Here is a 17,812-nt window from a genome sequence, read left to right as displayed (position 1 = left end):
GGCCTATGTCACTCAGCGGTTACATTAACCGTGCATGCCCTTCGGGCATCTAAAACACTGAAAGGTTAGATTTCAGTTTGAAGCTTGTCAATTAGTTTCAGTCAACTATCGTAAGCCTATTAAATGATTTACTTCTACATTTCAACTGCTTAACCCTATCACTTACTCTGTAGGTTACATCTGGGACCAATATTATATTAGTCTCAGGTTACATCCGTTACAGACATGAAGTGTAGGCCCCACACCTTAGCCCAGGGAATAGGCCTATATGAGGTGTAGGCCTATATGGAGTGTATCCCTCATCTGGCCTACACTTCAGTGTGAGGTGTAGATTAAGTGTACACCTCAGGTATATACACTCCTGCCACATTCCTGCGCATCAGGTATAGATCATGAACTAAGATACAGTTTTTGAATACGAGATATAATGTAGGCCTGCCTCTGATGTCTGTATCTCGGCTAATTTAAAAAAAAACATCAACAATAAGAATTAAGATGTATACTCCAGGTACACCTCAGAAACTTCGACTGTTGAAAAAATGAATGATATACCTCACGTACACTTTAGAAACTTTGAATAAGTAATTGATCATGTACTAATACCTCAGGTGCGTCCTCAGTCACTTAAAAGTTTTAAAAAAAGAGATTACATTTTGATATTTTACCTCAAACAAAAAGGCGAATACAAAATTAAAAATGTTTTTGTTCAAAACAAAAACATTTACTAAGTAATTGTTAACCTTTGTGTCATCATATACTGACGTGTCACTCAGTATACAAATATTGACTAATAACTGAGTACCTATGTACGACTACGGTATATTACCACTGAGCATTCCATGATGGGTTCCCTGTAACAGTATGCATATTCAAGGCTATGGGAGAACAACCCAGTTTAGCACTGTCAGATTGATGCTTCTATCCTGGGACAGAATTTGTGACATGTGTACGCACATGAAAAAGGAGTATCGGAAGCACTAAATTTTTATCAAGCTGCTAAAAAGTCTCAAGTAGGCTTAAATATACAAGTATACAAGTACTTTAAACAAGAATTTCACTTGCAAATTAACTTACAGCTTGAATTGCTTGATCTACAGTTTATACAGCCAATATCTAAGTGTTTTAAATTTGTCGAAATGTGTTAAATGTGAGTTCCACATCCACCTTGTCTATATAGGCATATATAGGCCTACCATAGGTATACCCCAGGGACACAACATGCATCCTATTTAAGTGTTACCTAGTCTTTCAAGGGCACACCTCCACTGAGGTGTCCTTGAGGTGTAGGTGAAGTATTAATTGGCATAATTGGCAGTAATTTAGATACGCCTACAGTACGCCTCAGACGACGTGGTATATAAGTGAAGTATTCTTTAGTACGGCCTCCATACGGTCTGAGGTATATAAGGTATACGTCAGACACACTTCAGAGCACACCTTATTAGGTTAAGGGATGGGCTACAATTTCAAATGAAAAGAACAAATCTTATGAAGTAGGCTAAATTGCCATGATTCTAATAACTATATAGGATTACATTAAATGCTAACGGCCAATCACCAGAGGCAGCACCTACAAAGACTTCATGAATAAAGGTATATAGTTATGTGCAAAATGACCCTTTTCCATCGATGTTTTAATCCATCAAAATGGCAGCTCGCATACTTGCCAACCATGTGTGGTAGAGTGTTTCACCAGCTCAACTTCGAATGATATACCAAGTCTCGAGAGAAGATAAGAAGTGGCTGCAATTTGAACAATGTTACTGGCGTTTGGAAATCCCTATAATCCGCACAATGTCATAACCTCAGAACTTGCACTTCGAAGCTGAAAACGCTGTGTCTGTGTATTTATGTATGCAGGCCGTACTAAAGAATATTTCACTTATAAGGGAAGGAACCTGGCAGAGCCCGGGGAAACCCCACTACCATCCGAAGGTTGTTGTAAGACCTTCCAACGTACGACAGGAGTGGAAGCCAGCATGAGCTGGAGTTAAACTCGCATTGACCGCATTGGCCTCCTGGTCATTGTGCTGCATCAGGCAGTATGTATAGCTGCCGCACTTGGATTTAAGATTTCAAAAACAATTACTCCGGTTATTTTCCCCTTTTTCAAAAAAAAAAAATTTAAGTGCAGTCTGACCGAATAACACGAACTGAATGGCAATTCTTACATCAGCATGTGATCTCACTGGATGACCTCATTCTGATCTCCATAAGATTGGGACACGGTTTATATGCAAGCGGCGTTTTGATAAGACTTAACATAGCATTGTTAACTGGGATTGAAGGTCCAGCTTAGATTACTTTTATTAGACTGTTTGATGCCAAATACTCATGAGTGTTAACGATAACAGATGTAACCGAGGTACCCTTCACGTACCACCGACCTTTGGAAGTTACGCTAATTACTTCGCTCGTGAGACTTTAGGCACCAAATGTTAGACGTGCCAAACGTTTGCAATACACAACAAACAAAGTGATGACAGTTTTAGTGAAATCGGTAACTTTTTATTGCAGCAGTTGATGTGATTTTTCGGTTAAGTGAAATCCTCGATTTTCTCCTTTGTTCCCATTTTCATGTATGACGCATATACGATATCTGTACCCATGTACATGCATATGACGCTTATGGCGTAAGCAATCGTACGATACAAGCCAAGTCCCTGTAGTCCAATCTGGTCATCAAACAGAACTCGGTACTGGGAGCGTCGGGTGTAGATTAATCCCAACAGCCGTAGATCTCCATGCGCAGTCCCAGAACAGGTGTAAGTATTCCTTTAATCTCAACCTCTGTTATATTTTCAGTAAAGAGCATTAAGTAGCGAGTTACAATGGGGGGGTCAATGTCATTGTAAACAACTGCATTTTTGTTTACATTCCCTTCAAATATCTGCAAGAAGAAATGGTTTGGCTATAATAATTATAAAAAATCTCAGCTGTCCAGGACCCATTTAAAGTCAGTGTCAATAAAGTGGTGAAAATCTGCTGTTGGGTTCACAGAATGTACACAGATTGTACATTGTGTTTTAGTCATTTCATCTCATCCAAATATTCAGATTGCTCCCCCGCCCCCACGAAATTAGGTTAAATCACACAACAGATTAAAACAGAACATCTGCATTTACCCAGGTCTCGCCATTGTGAGTGTAGTTTCGCCATGAAAGGTTGTCAGACGAGTAGCGCAGGCTAAACTTTCTCACCCATCGAGACACGCAGTGCGAACAGCCCTGAAACACATAAACGATCTATTATCAAACCCAGTCTTTATATCCCTATTCATCAGCCATGCATAAGGTGTAAACTATGTTAGACGCGATGTTGGTAAGAGAGATTGGCGACCAGATAACTTATACAAATTTGATGGCCGTCATAAATTCTTATGTTAATGCGATATGCTCATAAACAAGACCATATACAGGCGATGCCTACTATTTCTTCAACATTCATGTCAGCTACTTCACCAGAAAACGTTCACCAACAAATCGATATGTTAAGCCATATCAAATAAACAAAAAAATCACAAATCAATCACGGTATGTGCACATAAATTAGGTTTGGATATAATGCTATTTATCCAAACATCTGTCCATTTCATGGGATATAGCTTCGGACCCACCTGAGTGGCTATTTGACGTATCACCGCCGTTCGACGAAGAGTGAGTGTTATCCAGTAGTGATGCGACGTGAGGCCTTCTTGGAAAGGGCTACTCCACCCTCCTTCAGCCATAAGACGGCCGTGGTTTTTATTCAGTTTGTTGTTTATATGATCATCCGACACCGAGATGGCAGAGTCTGGGATTGCATTGGATTGCATCCCCAATGGAGCAGAGTTTTCAACTGTACAGTCTGAAGAGAAACATTGAACTTTGTTAAGATGACACTTCAAAATAATATTAAACAAAGTGATAATAAACTGACTTCATTGTTATTATCATATGTATAGATAGGCCTACATCTAAAATATATCAAGATATAACCTGGTTTTCTCCCACCATAATGCTGGCCGCCGTCGTATAAGTGAAATGTTCTTGAGTAAGGCGTAAAACACCAAACAAATTTTAAAATGTAGCCTATCCAAAAGGGCCTTCTGTGGCCAAGGTGTTTAGCGTGCCAGCGACCCAGGAACCTCTCACCAATGCGATCGCTGTGAACGCCACTCCAATAAATAAAATATATAAAAAATATTTCATTATAAATCTTTGCAGCATGCATGTCCACGTTTCTGAAAATATAAGCAGGCCTGTTATAACTTGGATATGGACTTTGTGGAGTTCAGTGCTCATAGAGATCGTGGTGCTTTATGAAAATTAGAGGGCGACGACTCCCGTATATGGTGGATAGTGTAAGCGTGCGCAAATGTGTGCTAAGGTAACTGTTGTGGTTGCCATAACAGTTACGCCTGTCGCAAAGTTAAGCACGCTTTGTATCACAAACCAAAGCGAATATAATAAGATTTGATGAGGTCTAACTTGTCTACCACCAAATACATGATGGGAAAATCTGTATGTGACAAAGTTCGTCGGTAATTTGTCAAAGGTTGTTCGTTTACTCAGTGCACCCCGGTATAAGTGAGAAATCCTTGAGTTTGACATTAAACAACAATCAAACAAAACAATCAAAGCCGACAGGAGGTTTAAACATTTATCAGCCAGAAGTCTACACTTGACACAAGTTTAATTGAGTGCTTCAGCGTCAGATAAGATAATATGCACTAATCATTTACGCTAAGGTTTGCTTAATTCATATTACTGTTTTATTATAACTGTGAAAGATTTATTATTCAAGTATGCCAAGAGAAAATATCATCTACTTGTTAAAGATAACTTAAGGTGAATATAGTGGTAGACTTTTTTATGCATTTGTAAAAAAAAAATACGAAATTAGATCACTATGGTATGTAACAGTAGTAATGGGAGGAGTGTGAATACTTTAAGAGTAAAATTAATAGATGGAAGTTACTCACCATGCTTGCAAGTTTCGAACAAGATAATTGTTCGAAGGGATGAAGACTGTTCTCCCACGCTGTGTGGAAGTTTGGGACAGTCTCGGGTTTCGCTTACCGTGTGTACACATCTACCGAGGGGTCGTTCATAAAGAAACATCGTACAATTCATGTCTAAGCACCACTGTGCACAGGCTCTTAAGGTGAGACGTTCCCTGGCACTTGTGTTGTTACCAATGGTGGCCAATCCCTCTTCGTAACTTTCAAAAGGAGTGGCTAACCATGGGCTTCGAAGAACCACACAAGGCCTGATAATCTGCCAAACGCTAATGGCTAGAAACACACGGTACACGCCACGATCCATGATCAGTGTTACTCTGAGCCTATTCGCTAAATCACTGGTAGCCAGCTGACGATTACCGTCAACACCAAAGACCTTGTTTTAATGTAGATGTTAGTTTAGTACCGATGGTGTTTCTTGCATTAAAACACATTTGGAACATCATTTGCTTACGCCCCAAAGAATACATCAACAAAGAGCGTCAGGTTCGACACGACTATGTTAACGCTTACTTCGGCTTATTATCAGCAGGCCTACAGCTTTTAAGCTGCGGAAGTACATCAATTAAGTGAACACTGCATGACTGATTGACTGGGAACAAATGGACCATTAATCGGTTATTGTACAGTTAATATGTTGGAAAACATGTGATGAGATGTGTTCTCCCATTTGCAATAAATTTACCGAACATAAGACAGTTAAAATGTTGACAAAATTTTATGAAGTGTATAGATTTAGTTCAATTAGCCATATTCCCAAAAGCAGTTTAGTGTTAAACATAACAGCATGCTTTTGATCTGTCCCATCCACATCCAGTTCATACCACTGTTTTATGTCTCACTGAGCAAATACACAGTAGAGCTAATCCATTAAAACAGTTTTTGTAAGTTAAAATTCATGAATTATGAATGTGCGCTTATTGTACAGTCTATCACAGTTTATTCCCTCCAAAGGCCTATAGAAACCTTTGCCGCTAAATGACAATTTTGGTCTAAAATTTAACGGATGTCTATGAAAGCCCATGCATTGCGAGGTAGCGAAGTCATGCAGCGAAGTAGTGTTATTAACATAACGTCGCCCCATCGTTACCTCGTTCGCATCGCTAACTAACTGCACCGTTTCGCTACTTAACTGCCTGTTCATGTATTACGCAGCCGAATTTCTCCTAGATGTTATTATTTCCAAATAAAAGAATAAAGTGGAACAAAAGTGTGCAGCCTCTGTCTGGAAATGATCTTTTAAGTAAAAAACATACTAATAAAGAGATACATAAAATATTAATCCAACCAACAGTGTAGTTGATCATTTGCTAAGCCCGTCAGATAGTTATAATTCTGTAAATGATACAAGGCATGCCCTGAAAGAACGTAATAAACGCGTGCATTCAAGAATAAAATTCTTTTCTACAGTTAACGTTTGCTTCGATCTTTCATTTTCATTTGGTCTCACGATCGTAGTGTCACGATCGAAATATTTTCGGCTATGTATTGGATAAAAAGAGGTTGCCGTCAGGATTCTTGACACCAGATATTAAAAACAAACAGAGGCTCAATCGTCGAATGCGTAATTTTGTACACCCCACATATGCACTGATTTCATTAAATTGAAATCGGCTCTCATCAACTGTGTATTAGTTATACCACTCTTTCTGATAGTTCTTAAGTACGGCGTTGTAAACAGCATTTAATCTTTCTGTCTGAAAAGTCAACGAATATTACATTGCAATGGCTATATACACGATACAGTGCTATACGTCAAATGTGATGACAACACAGGGGGTTTTTTTTAGACCAGGCATATCTACTAAATTGCAATTAACATCACTGAATTTTTTTTACTTACCTGAGCTTAAGTCATGATTGTAGGGGCTGTAAAATTTACTTCTGTTTAAGCATTTACATCTGAGATAAATTGACAAGATGTCATATCTCACGAATTACGTGCGACCCCTTGCCAACTACCACACTATCGTCGCTGTTCTGGTTCTACTCTATAGTTTTTAAATATATCGAAGCGAACTGACGTGGAGTCATTAATTCTGGTAAAATGTTCTAAAAATCCAACATGAACCCTCTGTACAAGATACAATTAAGGCTTTCCGACACTCTCCACCCACTTTGAATGATCACAGTAACAAAAGACTTTATGGATCTACAACCACTCAAAACGTCCCAAGGGAGAACTAGACGCTCAACAGCATATAGTATATATAGGTATTTCTTTCTACGAGTATTCCTCAAACAAATTTAATTCACACAATTTCGTCGTTACATACCAAAGGATGTATGTATAGAGCGTACACATATCTCGCTGTATAGCCTTTGATAGATCGTATGTAATCATCATATGATGATTTCACATTTACATGTATAGTTACTGATTAAAATATAATTAAAGATGTACAGCTTAGAGACTAAAACCAGAGCAGCGACGACAGTATGATAGCTGGCAAATGGTCACACGTAATTTGTGAAATACGGCCTCTTGTCAGTTTACACAGTAATTTACACGGCCTTAGAACCGTGGCTTTAGCAGATTTAGGTAAAAAAAAAAGATGCAGTGATGTTAATTGCAATTTATTAGACGTGACTGGTCTAGTATTACTCAAAATGCTGTGATGTCATCACATTTAATATGCAATCACATAAAAAAGCCACCTCTTTTTTGAGCATAACTCTTAGCAAATATGGGGCGGACATGTGCATGCATATCATAGATTCGCGCATGTACTAAAAGTAGCTACATGTGTACCCTGATAATTTAGCCTAAGAGAGATGCGGCTGCTGGGAATTATTGCTTCATATGTAGAACAGCTCTTGGATTGCTTACGAGGATGCTTAAAATTATGGTAATACTTCAATGATAAGTAATCAAGAGGGATTAGGTGTTCCCTTCAACGCAAAGGTAACGCAAAGGTTTTCAGAACTGTTGACTGCTTCATTTTACATACCCTAAATGACCTAAAATTTCGTCCACAAAAGTGCATTTTTAGAAGCAAATAAATCGTACAAAATATTGTTTGGCGCTGAAACTTAGAACTTTCCAGTAGAATATCATCCCATATTCCAAACAAACCTCAAAACACCTTTCTAAAATCAGTAGAACAGTAAGAAATCAGGAAAAATGGGCAAGATAGCCATGGACGAAATTTATGGTCATTTAGGGTAAATCAGCCGTAATTTCTTAGGCTTTCTTAGTTCTTTGGTGGTTTGTGAAAAAATGATGTTTGAGAAATTGATCCTTCGGTTATTGACGGTCATTAGGGTTTACATTTGGTATACAAATGTCTCTGGGCTCAGAGGATTATGATTTTGGACAGTTGTTGCATGTTTAACCACGGTTAACCAACAATCTAGTTAACGGTAAATTCCACATATAAATCAAAGCTCCCTGGGACCGTTTTCATGAAGTGTATTTAGTTAAGTAAGCCCTTAACTACCATGGCAACGTATGTTGTAGAGATATAAAGTGCAGTTAGCTAAGGGGTACTTAACACTAAGTACGCTTCGTGAAACCGACCAAAGGTAAGCTTTTTTTCACACAAAATGCCATGTCGCGTTCAATTGCTAATATCCTGAACTATGAGCCCACAGCCCCTCCCCTAAATCTGTGGTTCATACCCTGTTCTTACAAATTAAAAACGAGTAACTATGCCATCACGTGATAAGTAAATAGGCCTACTATATAAATTTAAATACCAACATCTTGACAACTTCCTTAGCACAAAAACGAATTTGGCAGGCTGTATGAATGGCCAAAAATTCTTTAAAATAAAATGGTTGAACAAATCCTGAAGAATAATGAAAACAGGCTTATGTAACTATTCAGCTAACAGTTCAATTACTGTCAACAGCTTAAAACGTGTTTAATCTATTATTAAAAAAGGAAAATATTCATTTCAATAAATGGCAATAACGCTTCTTTCGCGAAATCGGCAGTATGTGGAACGTAAATAGGGTTACTCAACAGTTAAGTACATTGGTCGCTTGAAACAGCATGATTATTCTCGCCGAACGCATTCGTGGAGTTGCCTCTAGATCAAGTTTTCATCTTTCTTTGAGTGCATGTAATGTGTCTCCTTGTTGAGGATGGACGGATCTCCTTGAACGGATTTCCCCTGCTCTTTTATCTAGTGCTGCCTCACTGAAACGTATGGTATACGCCGGTCCCTCCGGTTTTCTCAATCAATAAAAAAACTTTCCCCATCATATAAATGGTAAATAAAAAACAACAATTAAATAAGACCTATACGACAGCACATATGTAATAATAACTACTGTAAAATTTGTCATTTATCATTTTTCGCAAAGAAAATATCTCTTGCTATTCAGCAGAGATTTTTAAATCTCAAGTAAAAATATTTGCATGAGTTTGATATACAATCAGTGGCTGTGAAATGATACCTTGTTTTTGGCGAGATTGTTTGGCATTTATTATTTATTGGAAATGCAGTTTGATCTATTATCTATCAGAGTGGATCTATAAATGCGTAGCCAGGTGGCACACTACTGCAGTAGTGTCACTATTTATTAGCATTGCTTTTCGGAAACATCATATTCATAGTCTCAAGTACCATTGGTTGAAACGACTCAATAATTGCAATTCTGAATCGTAGAAGTCAATAAACTTGGGTCTAGGCGTCACGATCGACATTGACAATGATGGGGCGTTCCAATTCGATATTCGTAAGTCTCATTTCCAAAACAAGACCAAGATGCTAATATGTGAGAGAGAACTTTCATCAGTTATTGATAAATCAAGGAAGGCAGTCTATACTCCAGGCACTATATTCCATTCAAATTTATAACTCGTAGTCCGTTTATAATTTTTAGACCGAATACAAAGGACGTGGTTTAGTAAGTCGAAGATTCTGTTTTACTCCTCTTTTCTTGTTATATGACAAGCGTGTGACTTAAAACATTCCAAGCAGTGAAACTAATGCGTAGAGTATTGGTCATAAAATCGAAAAAGGATGGCCTGCCCCAGTCACACAGATATATCTTTGTCTATATTACACGATGTAGCATTACAAATACAATTCTCTGAACATTCCTGAGCAAGGTGTTAAACAAAAATCAAATAAAAAATATATAACAAATATAGCTTTCAGCCCTATCATTCCTCTACATACTTTACATAGAATGCCAAGTTAATGATATAATTAAGACGTACAGCATTGGGAGAATAACCAGAGCAGCGACGACTGCTGACAAATGATCACTCGTAACCGGTGAAAAACGGGCTCTTTTCAATTTACTTCAATTACTTTCAATTCTTTTCAAGTTAGGGTTTTATTCTGTTCATGTAGCAGAAATAACTTAACAATTTAGGTTGCACTTTATTAGACGTCACGGGTCTAGAATTTTTCAAACTGCTGTGTTGTCATCACAATTAACATTCAATAACATTAACACAATGCAATTGGACAAGGCCTCGGGGATACTTTTTCCACCAGCAGGGACCAGGCCTCGGGGATACTTAGTCCACTAACAGGGGCTAGGCCTCGGGAACACTTAGTCCACCAGCAGAATCCTGGTTTATGCAGGAATACAACATAATTAAAGACGCACAGCATACAGAGAAAAACCAGAGCAGCGATGACAGATTGATTGCTGGCAACTGGTCACACGTAACCGGTGAAATACGGCATCTTGTCAATTACCACATGTGCTCTCCAGCAGGATTCATGTACTGTTTGGGTTAGTTGCCACATGTTACGTATTAGTATACATGTACCTTAATAATTATCGATTCTGTTTCATGGTAACACTTATTTCCTACAATCTTTACTAATTCTATATCTTTATTCACACAAAAGTACGTTTCCAAAGAAAAAAAGGACTACATAGGACTCAAACTTTTTCTTGAAGTCCTACGACTGCAATTTTGAAACACTTTGCGGGTGCGCTTACGTACTCCTCACAGTGGAAAGTCCTTCCACGTTATTTGCATAATACAGTTCATGTACATGAAAAGTTTGATTGATATTCATACGGAAAGAAATGTCCAACTTGCTTTATTTGACCAAAGTATGTGTGTATAGCTTAACTGCGCAAATATGACATAGTTACTTCTGACGAAAATATAGTTCTTTGGTGAAGATCGGGTTTCTTCTCGATTTTTTAAAAACACTGTTGTTGGTTATTTTGGAGTAAACATTATAGCTGTATTTCGCTAAACAGTTTTGTCATTCCTTCTATCACTTACAACCCTGGACGTGTTTGCTGGAATAGATTTCAGTAACCTGTGTTAACCTAGGCTTACCCCTTTTAAAGTTGCGTTTATTGATAACTTAATGTTTATACGTGTGGCGGTCTTACTAACTCGCAAAATGACAGATCATGACAAGCGGCACGCTAACCAACCAAGTCATCCTTCAACGCCTCTCAGACGTTTGCTTCCCGCCCATGACACACTGTGGCTGGTTCTTGTACCGAGCAGTCTGCTAGCCATATGGTTTTACAGATAACGTTTATATTATTAACATGCAACACTCCAGCGTTGGCCAAGGTCATGCAGAATTTCACACATGCATGCTCAATTGTGCCCCCAAACTTGCATCAATAGCTGACATAAAGCCTTTCTGAAAGCTAAATATCAGGAATTAATTATGTTTGAAACTGTACCGAGTACCCATCCAACCCATATTTTCAATGAACCTTTTCATATGCTGTATTGACAAACGTCCTCAGGTGAGTGCCCATTTCTGGAGAGGTAGAAGTGGTTTAATAATTGATAGCAAACACAGTTTGTGAAACTGTATCTAACAGTTTCATATCCAAAAATCTGTGAACTCAAAACACTAGATGACAATTCATAATTGTTTACTATCGACAAAAAATCATTCAAGTGAGAATTATTACTGGCATGTAATAAAATATTTGCATGAGTTTGATATACAATCAGTGGCTGTGAAATGATACCTTGTTTTTGGCGAGATTGTTTGGCATTTATTATTTATTAGAAATGCAGTTTGATCTATTATCTATCAGAGTGGATCTATAAATGCGTAGCCAGGTGGCACACTACTGCAGTAGTGTCACTATTTATTAGCATTGCTTTTCGGAAACATCATATTCATAACATTTACGAGAAATGAATGCAACAAATCTTAAGCTTTAGGCCAGAATATCATTTATTGAAATCAGTCACACTTTCACACAGGATGTTGTAAAATTGGTGATAAAGAATAACTTATCATCATGTACGTCTTTCAATTATTTGCAAACCAAGAGCATCCAAGCATCAATCTCTTGGATTGTGTGCACTGAATATAAGCAATATGTTGTACGGGACATCAGAGGAATTGAGAGGAATGGTAAAACTGATGCTTGGATAGGGAAAAATATCAAAATCTACTGAAATAAAAGCAGAATGTTTAGAGGACGTAAACTTAGGAAACTCCTTAAAAGCAATCGTTTGGTCTGAATTTTGTATTTCACCCAGCTGCATCAATATTCAGCCATATTGGGCGTTCCGTTCAGTATAATCAAGACCAGTTTCCAAAACAATATTCAACACAAGTGGTAATATCGGAGTCATGTAGTAAGAGTTGTTATACAGACGTACAACATAGAGAGTAAAACAAGAGCAGCGACGACAGTGTCTCTCGTAACCGGTGAAAAACGTCATCTTGTCAATTTACATCAGTCAAGGTTTATTCTAACTGTTTATCTAAATGCATAGATAGTAGCTATCGACATGCCCCGTAATACCCTGGCTTAAGCAAAATTAGGTAAAGAAAAAAAATGCAGTCATGTTAATTGCGATTTATATATATATCCCTTACAAGTAATAGATCGCGGCGTTGACTGACATGTTCATATAAAAGTCATCTGACAAATGCTTTAAGACAAGTTATACACACGATCCTTTGGTGAATTACTATTACTAAGGATAATTAGCCATATCAAAACTGAAATCAACGATTACCGCGTGACAGGAAACTCCTGGGAAACAGTTTTATCTCATTTCAGTTTACCTCAGATAGAGTTTTACTTTAACTGTTCGTTTAAATACTTAAATAGCAGCAATCCCACCACCACCATCACTTCTTATGGAAAATTTGGTGAAATTTAGTGATGTTAATTGCATTTTATTAGGCGTCATTTGTCTAGAATTACTCAAAAGTTGTGTTGTCATCACATTTAACATAGAGTGATATTTGATGTTATTTGCAATTTATTAGATGTCACTTGCGTACAATTATCAAAATCCTGCGTTGTCATAGCATTTAACATATAGTAATATTAAAACAATGCATAGTGACCATTTACGGTATAATGTATCAGGGCAGCCTTTTGTTCAGTGTTCAGAACAAGCCGGTCTATATAGAAATCTAGATCTATATTCCACTCTCGTACATAACGTATACACATATGTGACCTTTAGCCGTTTGGTGATATAAAGACCAGAAAATATTATCATACTAAGTTTATATTTAAGGCCAATTAAATTTCAATATAAATTCACTAAATTAGGTTCTGATCCATTCGTTGTATTAACCCCAAAAAGTGAAACAGACTTATTCGCGGTGAGTAAAATTGGTTGCTAGAAATGTTCTGAATATTTGTGGGTCGAGGGTATTAAATTCTTGAAACATCTACTTAATTAAAACGACGCCATCGTAAACATGAAATAAGTATGAATTACACTTAGCTGACAATGAAACTAAACTTCTACGATGACTTCAAACGTTTATAAGATTTCGATCCTGCTTACACATTTTCATTACAGGACTATTAACTGCAAAGGGTAATATTTAAGAGCCTTCATCCTAATTCTCATTAATGAGTTTGATAAGTGTCACACTCTAGCTTGAAAATATGAGTGGAACGTCTTAAAATGTCTGGCGCACATGTTCAATCAAGCTTAAAAAACACAAAAGATTCAAAAATTCAGTTATTCTGTGGAGTTCTTTTTAATTGTTTGTGTTCGTTTAATCGTACATTCATGCACAATGAACCATGAGATAGATAACAAGTCAATAAGCATACCTTATGCCTTTTTACATCCGCGGTACACGATTGGAGGTATGGTATGCTGATTTCTAGTTGAAACATGTAGTAAATATGTCATACAGTGTAGGCAGCGTAGATTGCAACACAACGCTGTTTCAATGAATAATGGCAGACTAGCCAGATTTCTGTCCATAGCAGCACAAGATGGAGGCTGTATCTTGGTTATTTCATGTGAACTGGAATAACTTGGCATCGTCGCTGACGGTACTGTCCGTTATGTCTGGTGTACAAGGGACTGTCGTTAGCCCGATAAGCAGTTTTTGTTTACAATTTATAGCCACACGGTCTCAAGTTTAAATTAGTTTCTTGTGAGACAAGGAAGGGAATGCCTTATGAAAGAGTTAAAATCCAGTAGAAGTTAAGTTATTCGGTATTATTCTCGGAGAGTCTATTGGGGAATAGATATGGACACTAGTAATACATTTCAGACACCACAATGTCTGCGTACCTTGGTTTACGTTTGGTAATGTCGGCTTAAACTTCCTCGTGGGAGTGCCGCGTGAAGTTTTGAAAGAATAATAAGAAGTTTAATGGGTTTTTTTTGTCACCTTGGCATGAAACCGCAGGGAACGTGTGTGTGTGATAACGGTCTACGTTCCATCTCTACGAATTTCAAAATCTTAGTACACATCGTCAATGTTAACGGCACAGCCCAGATACCAGATCTGCCTGTATTAACTGCTGCATTATAATCAGTGCTGTATGTGGCACGATATCGCGTGAGACGAGCACCCATTCTCAAGGACCAAGTCATTGCGTGATCAGTGAGTTTTCACTGTCATTATCACATATTAAATTAATTAACTGATTGGTGTTTTACGCCGTACTCGTGGATATTTCACTTATACGACGTGATCTCCCAGCGACCGCATTGGTGAGATTATCCTGGGTCATTGCACCGCGTGTGTGTGTACCATTCATGGGATGTTTTGTTGTTCATCCAGGTTCCCAATAGCATCTATGTGAAAATCGGGGAAACCATATGTCAACAGTGTATAGGTATTACTATGGGTAATAGTAATTCGCAGACTGTACGACACGAGGAATAGGTTTAACTTTGACATTGTAAATTATGCATACTTGAACAGCAATGTACCGAAGGGCCCTGCGTGTACATATCTTGCCTTGTAGCATTTTAGAGATCCTGTGTGTTATGTCATTTCAATCAACGTCACAAGTTATTACTGCAAAACTAATGGTTTTTATGTCAAGGTTATTCCATCAAACCCTTCACTCAAACTTTCCTAAGTTTTACAATGAGTATAATTCTCTTGCAAGTAAATATGGACAGAATCTCTTGTACTCTGCTTCATGATCTACTTGCGCTTAACCCGGGGTTAGTTGATGTATATTAATCCTGTTGAATGAGATCGGCACGTTGGATACACGAACAGTTGCAATCAAAGCGCAGCTAAGATACATAATGTGTTATCGACAACTTATATTTCAGCATCGTACAGTATTTGAATACTGATTTCTCCCAGTTGTCCAGAACTTACCTTGCGTCTTTCCAGCATCATTGTTGACTGCTCCGTCCTATTTATGTACATCCTTTCTTAGCTCTTTGATAGTTTGTGTTTAAACGCAGTTTTGGGAATTGGCCTTGCTATTATTGACCTGGAACCTCCATCTTCGTTGAGGTTTCGTATACGAATTTCTGTAAGATCCCTGGGCCGGTGCGAAGGGATGATTTGGAAGTCAGTGTAAGAAGGGGTAGTCATTTTGAAACCGCGAACACGAACTGGGAGACAGTTCCCAGTAAGACGTCGTAGTTAGTTTTAATCCACCAATCTAGACACAACGCTGAGTAATTCTAAACGAGAGATATCTAATAAATTCTGCTAACATCACTGCATTTTTTTGATGTAATTCTGATTAATTCATTATTAATTAATAATAATTCTGATTATGCTACTATTTAAGCACTTACATGAACAGTTAGAATAAAAGCTTTAATGAGATTAATTGACAAAAGGTCGTATTTCACCGGTTACGTGTCACCATTTGCCAATTATCACACTGTCGTCGCTGCTCTGCTTTCACTCTCTAGGCTTCAAGTCTTATTATATTGCTACAGCGAAGCCATAACCACTGATCCAGGCATTGTCCCTTAGTGAGATGTCATAGTAGTGCAACATCGTGATCACTAATCAACACATAATGTTCTTCGTGATGCCATGCTTGGTTTGAAATGTTGATCGCTGAAAGAGTCAAAAACCTGTATTTCCGAGCCTATGGTCATTGGCCGAGAATCGGTGTGCAATATGAGGAAATGGGTGATTCGGTACTTTCATCACAGATTGGAACTTTCTTCACACTGATCACGGAAACCCACTAATAATGACAACGTACGAATGTAGCAAGATATCATATAGTAAGTAGGAAATCATGGTTAGAGATTGACTTACGCTGATTAGTGAGTCGTCTTAGTTTGCGCGATTTACTTATTTCTAATAGTTGGCTCATGTATAACACGGTATTTAGAAAGGCATAACTGTAAGTGCGATACGTATGATTATAACTCTTTGTACAGTATGCATGTACTCTCTAAAAGGAATTGTGCACAAAAAATACACAGGATGTGTATTATAGGCAAACATAATTTTTTAACAAATTGCACAGGATCATTAATGTGAACTTTATATACATAATGTACACAAAATGTGTCCATTTGATAATACCTTGCCTTTATTGCAGGCTACACAAACACGTGTAAAAACGGGTACACATTTGATTTTTAAGAGTAGTCAGTGATCTCTATTCTACCCTCGACTCTTAGTGTGAGGTCTTCCTGAGATATCATGATTACTGATCATCAAAAAGTCCATAGAATCAATGAAGTTAGACAAATATCAGATGTCAAAGCTGTTTCGATACCAAGACGATTGCGGGTTGATAAGTGTTGAGCGACCGGCAATGGATTAATGGGTGGAAGAAACAGATTTTTAAACAGTACACCGTTAGTGCCAAATAACTAACACATTTTCCCACGGGTGACTTAATAAATTGCAATTAACATCACTATTTTTTACAAACTAATTCTGCTTAAGTCATGGTGCTAGCGAGCATGCTACCATTTAAGCATGTACATGAACAGTTAGAATAAAACCCTGATTGAGATTAAACTGACATGTGGCGGTATTTCATCAATTAAGTGTGGCCATTTGCCAGCTATCACACTGTCGTCGCCCCTTTGATCTTACTCTCTTCATTAGTAGCAACTTTAATATCCCCTAGCAGTAAGACATAAGCGAACTAGGTAAAAAAGGCAGTGATGTTAATAACAGTCAAAGTGGTCGGTAAGACCTGATAGTTTTTGCGAAAAGATGATGGTTAAACCAACTTCTCGGTAAGACAATCATAGTTTGATACGATAATGGTTAAAGCAAACTGGTGAGTAGTGTTCGCGATACGATGATGAATGAAACACTCAAACTGCTCAATGAAAATTCCTCTAGTATCTCGGTCACAAGATGCGAGGAAGCAAAATCTATTTACCGCAAAATGACTGTGACAACATGGATGGAGAAGTATGAAAACATTGAACACCTTATTAGCACAACAATAACTTAGCACTTAGCAAAAATCACCATTGAATATCGAGATGTATAATAAAATGTAGTTCATGTACGCACAGCAAACATATGTACCGTACGAACATTCGATTTCTTCAGATTAGATGCTTATATAGTACGTGGCACATATCTCCATGGAGTGATATATATTTTACATCCGATTTAATGCATGCTGTCCTTTTAGCTCTAGCATACATTCAGATGATAATACATG

The 17,812-nt window shown here is 37.7% G+C and overlaps 1 protein-coding gene across 1 annotated transcript; it reads right to left on the bottom strand.

Annotated features, from left to right (window-relative positions):
• Positions 1 to 2,554: 2,554 nt before the first annotated feature.
• Positions 2,555 to 5,306, bottom strand: LOC135470904 (contactin-associated protein-like 2). Its single transcript, XM_064749953.1, has 4 exons — positions 5,108 to 5,306; positions 3,617 to 3,846; positions 3,126 to 3,227; positions 2,555 to 2,890 (listed from the first exon to the last, which is right to left on the bottom strand). The coding sequence occupies exons 1-4, from the start codon at positions 5,304 to 5,306 to the stop codon at positions 2,720 to 2,722; spliced, it is 702 nt and encodes a 233-aa protein (XP_064606023.1). The 3' UTR covers positions 2,555 to 2,719.
• Between the last annotated feature and the right edge of the window lie 12,506 nt (positions 5,307 to 17,812).

The sequence above is a fragment of the Liolophura sinensis genome, chromosome 7 (genome assembly GCF_032854445.1).
Source record: "Liolophura sinensis isolate JHLJ2023 chromosome 7, CUHK_Ljap_v2, whole genome shotgun sequence".
NCBI lineage: Eukaryota > Metazoa > Mollusca > Polyplacophora > Chitonida > Chitonidae > Liolophura > Liolophura sinensis.
Note: the sequence above shows the minus strand (reverse complement) of the source record. Positions and strands in the feature narration are given on the sequence as shown.

Bases quoted from the DNA above. Each gene is read 5' to 3' on its own strand.
- LOC135470904 (XM_064749953.1), bottom strand. From the start codon at position 5,306: ATGGATCGTGGCGTGTACCGTGTGTTTCTAGCCATTAGCGTTTGGCAG. The intron at 3,228-3,616 runs GTGGGTCCGAAG...TATGTGTTTCAG, and splicing joins TACGTCAAATAGCCACTCAG to GGCTGTTCGCACTGCGTGTC. The intron at 2,891-3,125 runs GTAAATGCAGAT...TTCTTCTTGCAG, and splicing joins CTCACAATGGCGAGACCTGG to ATATTTGAAGGGAATGTAAA.